Genomic DNA, 4,866 nt, shown 5'->3' on the forward strand with positions numbered 1-4,866 from the left:
ACTAATCTTCATAAAAGCCAAATTGAATAGGCTAGTTAAATAGTAGTGAATCTAAAATACGAATGTAAAAAAAAATAGTTATTTAAGACATGTAACTATTATCTAACATTAAATTTGACTGGACCACCAGTTAAAAAGTCACCCAATTAGAGACCATAATAATAGTAAAATGGTATTAATTTTGATTTTCGAGTATTGCCAACTTTAATTGTGATTGTGAAATGTTCAGTAAAATCAATTTTATTTTGTTCTAATTTTATTTCTGTGACTCAAACAGCATGTCCTGTGCCATTCTGATTGACATGTGTACTTTGGAGCGTAGGATCGGGTTATTTGTCTGCTCACTGTGGAATAATAAGGGACTGAATTTGGTTTGACATATGGCTTCGTTCATTCTTGTTCTTTTCCCGTATATTTTGCTGCAGGCCTTCGCAGGTAAGACCTATACACAACTATTCGCCTCATAAATCAGACTTCTGAAAGACTTGGGATTTGCCTTCTGACTCTCTGAGGGTTAATTATCAAATTCACACATACGCTTTCAGTAGTTCTTCTCTAGTAATAACTCTGTAACAGCCCCAGGTTTAGTGTTCCTAGATGGGGAGAAAGCTGACAGCATTTTGTGGAGACGCAGACGAGCAAACACGGGACTGTTTGAGGAGTTTCTGAATGGAAACGTGGAGAGGGAGTGCATGGAGGAGAAGTGCGTCCTGGAGGAGGCCAGAGAAGCCTTTGAAAATGATGAAAAGACAGTGAGTGGACAAGTTGTGGTTCGTCATTTGTCACTGCGTTGTGTAACATGGCGAGTGTGTTTTTCAGATGGAGTTTTGGGCGAGTTATGTTGGTAAGTCTGTTAAATCATTAACTTTTATATTTACTTAGGCCTACACTAAATGGTGAGGCAGTGGAGATGTGTGTTGATTTCTGCTGGACCTAAGACAAACACATTATTTGAACTGGACATTAAATACCAGATGAAAAAAGACCAGTTGTTCACAAATGATCCTGTTTGTTAGATGGGGACCAGTGTAAATCATCACCCTGTCAGAACCGAGGCACATGTGAGGACCAGATAGGCACATACACCTGTTACTGTCTGCCAGGCTTTGTCGGAAAAAACTGCGAAATAGGTTTGACCAGACATCGCTTTCCTCAAGTTTGATTGCACCGTGTTCTTAGCGTTAAAATATGTTTTGTTCTGTTTCTCAGTGACTGCCAAAAAGTGTGATGTTGATAATGGTGGCTGTGAGCATTTCTGTGTTCAGCTGGAGTCTCGTGGGACAGAGTGTCAGTGTGCATCCGGATACAAACTCACAGAAGATGGATTCAAGTGTGAACCTACAGGTGATTTATTTAGCCAACATCTTTTGTCTGATTGCTCCAAATTCTTAACACTTCTCGTATACGGTGACAAAACACCAGAAGTGGCATTTAGAAAGACATTGCAAGCACAATTTCTGTGCTTCCAAAACATTTCAGAAAATAAACTTGTTTGTGTTTTTGTATGTGTTACCAGTTAAGTTCCCTTGTGGCAGAGCTAGTAAAACAGCTGTGAAAACTTTTGCAAGTGGCCCCACCTCTGTTACGAACACATCTGCACAGTCCTCCAATAGGACAATCAAATCCACATCCAACATACTCAAACTGGACAATCAAACAATCCCTACAGATTCTAAACGGAAAGAAGGGGAACTCTCACCATCTCATGTTAAACTGCCTAAGTGGATTTTTGCTGATGTTTTGACGTCGCCTACAGTAAGTGCTCCAAAAAGCCGTATTGTTGGTGGCAATGCGGCCTTACCTGGAGAAATCCCTTGGCAGGTAAAGACTGTAAAGTTTAGGTGTTAACAGACAAAAAATGTCATATAGAACTATGAAAAATATAATCTAGGAGTAAATTATGGAGTTATTTGTGTATCTACTACAACCCAATCTGTTTATGCACCAAAAATGATGTCACTTATCCCAGTTGACTGCTGATCTGTAGGTGGCGCTGGTGTCGCGCTCAACGCAGCAGGTGTTCTGTGGAGGCTCCATTCTGAACCCGTTATGGGTCATCACTGCAGCACACTGTCTGCTAGGGGGCCAGAATGGATCCTTCTTCATCAGAGTCGGTAAGACCTGATAACAGAACAACAGCATTTTTTACAGCCAATGAAACAGACTAAAATAAATTGATATATGGTGCTAAATACCCCGCTTAATATTTAAATATATAATATTATAAAATGTCTAAGCATACAGTACAGACCTACAAATAATTAATATACAATACAAGCCCAATGTTTGGCTGTACACTTCAAAAGTATTTTCTTAATAAAGTACTTAATACAACACAATAAAATTACATTAAAACACAAAATCATTTGAAGATGATAAAGACTTTAGAAAATATATCTTGCAAAATAGATTAAGCAAAATAATAGCAAAATAATAAGATATAGAAATATTCAAAAATATAGTTAAAAATACTGTATAGCCTATACTAACATTCAAAAAAGTTAAAAAAAAAAATAAAATAAAAAAAGAAATAATACTTTTGACAGGCCATTATAAAAATAATTTATACAAAAATTTTGCACAAAAAATTGGATTTCCATTCCAAATAAATTCTGTTCATTTGAATTTTCTATTCATCAAAGAATCGTGAAGAAAAAAAATGTATCTGCATATTAGAATGATTTCTGCTTAAAAGTGGGCTGAAAATTCCACCAATAACATACATTTTAAGATATATTAAAAGAGAAACAAATTGGTAACATTATTTTATGTAGTTACTATAGTAATAACTATAAATTATGCATAATTACATGTGCAACTGAACCTAAACCAACCCTATAGTAAGTACATGTACATTAATAAATCAGTACTCGATACTTAAATAAATGTATAATTACACTGTAACAAGAACCCATTAAAATAAAGTGTAACCAAAAATTGTATTCACTTATTTGAAATTGTAATAAATATGACTGTTTTTACATCAAATAAATGCATCCTTGGAAAGAATAAGAGACTTAATTCCAAAAACATGATCTTATGCAGCTTTGCTTATCAGGTAAATGTAATGTATTTTACAAAACATTAGATATTCTAACTGAAAATTTACTGATTAAAGACCAGTTATTAATAATATTAACAACCAATGTTTCACAGGGGAGTATGACATCTCCAAGACTGAAGACACAGAACAGAATCTGGAGGTCACCCGTTTAATCTCTCATCCAAGTTATAACTCCAAGTTAAGCCTCTACAATCATGACATTGCCTTGTTGCGGCTGCGCACCCCCATCCAGTTTACTCCGACGGTACGTCCCATCTGCCTGGGACCCATGCTCTTCTCCAACTCACTGCTGAAGTCTGGATCTCTGGCCACTGTCAGCGGCTGGGGACGTCTGCGCTTCCAAGGACGAAGCGCAGAGACTTTACAGAAGGTTGAATTGCCTTACGTGGACAGAACAGCATGTAAGGAAAGCAGCAGTGACCTAATCACATACTTCATGTTCTGTGCGGGATACTCTGATTCTCCTAAAGACGCCTGTCAGGGGGACAGCGGAGGACCTCATGCCATGCGCTACCACAACACCTGGTTCCTCACAGGCATTGTGAGTTGGGGAGAAGAATGTGCTAAGAAAGGGAAGTATGGGGTGTACACACAGGTTGGGAACTATTATCGTTGGATACAGCATGTGATGGGTGTTAGTAAGGGAGTACTGTCTACAAATGTGGACCAATGATCTTGAGTTCTCTTCAAGTCTCAGAGAAAGCAACATTCAAACCTTGAGAAAATGAGTTGATGTTTGTCAAGTCAAATAATTGTTTTTGATTGTTCCTAATCCATAGATCCCATTGTAATGGCTTGTAATCATGGCCCGTCTCTCATGACCTGGCCGGCCAATGAGAGATTCCATCATAAAAAGCCTGTGCAGCATTTCATCAATTATGCATGACTTAGTGTCTTTGCTGTCCCATAAGGACATTTTATAATCAACAATTATTCTCAGTAGCACAGTTTTTTCTCCTGTGGTCTAATGAAAGCAAGCATGTTATTAAGGAAAGTAGTCTTGCTGCACGGTTTGAACCTCTCATTCAGACAGCAAAGGAAACCTTAATGTTGCCCATCAGGCTTTGAACTTCACTGCATAAGAGGGAAAACTAGAGGATAGCTGAGAATATCTGACACCAGAAGCCCATAAAGAGTTCAACAGCGTTCTGAAAATCACTGGATCTTACCCATAAACACTGGAAGCCTTGGCTCTCTCACATCTCACTTGTGAAAGATCCTTTCATCATTTGAGTCTAGTTTGGAGATACCGTTAGTGTTTATGATGTATATGTGTTTTTGACTCTAATGCTAAGAAGTCTAAAAATCTAGTAGTTGTATATTAAACCATTGTTATTATTAATATATTATATATACACCACCGTTCTAAAGTTTGGGGTTAGTAAGCTTTTTAATTCATATATAATATATATTATTTTATTTGAATGTTTTCACTTTTATTCAGCATGGACACAATAACTGATTAAAAGTGACAGACATATATGATGTAATAAATGGTATCTATTTTAAATTAAACTTCATATCCATCAAATAATCCTGGATTTTTTTAATCATGATTTCCACAAAAAATGTTTTTTTCGACATTGAAAATAAGAAATGTTTCTTGAGCACCAAATCAGCACATTATGATGATTTCTGAACCATCATGTGACACTGAAAACAATGGAAAATGGTTCTTTTGATTTGTAATATTTCACAGTATTTTTTTTTTTTTTACTTTAGTTTTATTTTAAATCCTGCCAGGGTGAGCATAAGAAACTTTTAAAGGTATATATTTAAAAAAAAATCTATATTTTTTTAAA

General features: G+C 36.2%; 1 protein-coding gene across 2 annotated transcripts; it reads left to right on the top strand.

Moving 5' to 3' along the window:
• Positions 1-299: 299 nt before the first annotated feature.
• f9a (coagulation factor IXa) lies at positions 300-4,746 on the top strand. 2 transcript variants are annotated; one of them, XM_039664707.2, is made up of 8 exons: positions 300-435; positions 577-752; positions 820-844; positions 1,017-1,130; positions 1,210-1,344; positions 1,517-1,821; positions 1,988-2,114; positions 3,157-4,746. In XM_039664707.2, exons 1-8 carry the CDS (start codon positions 381-383, stop codon positions 3,735-3,737), a joined length of 1,518 nt encoding a protein of 505 aa, XP_039520641.2. In that variant the 5' UTR covers positions 300-380; the 3' UTR covers positions 3,738-4,746. The 2 variants fall into 2 exon arrangements, with proteins under 2 accessions (XP_039520641.2, XP_088990996.1); XM_089134870.1 differs by having other exon boundaries at positions 312-435; positions 589-752.
• Positions 4,747-4,866: the final 120 nt, after the last annotated feature.

This window comes from Pimephales promelas, chromosome 9, assembly GCF_988280905.1.
Source record: "Pimephales promelas chromosome 9, fPimPro1.hap1.1, whole genome shotgun sequence".
Lineage (NCBI taxonomy): Eukaryota > Metazoa > Chordata > Actinopteri > Cypriniformes > Leuciscidae > Pimephales > Pimephales promelas.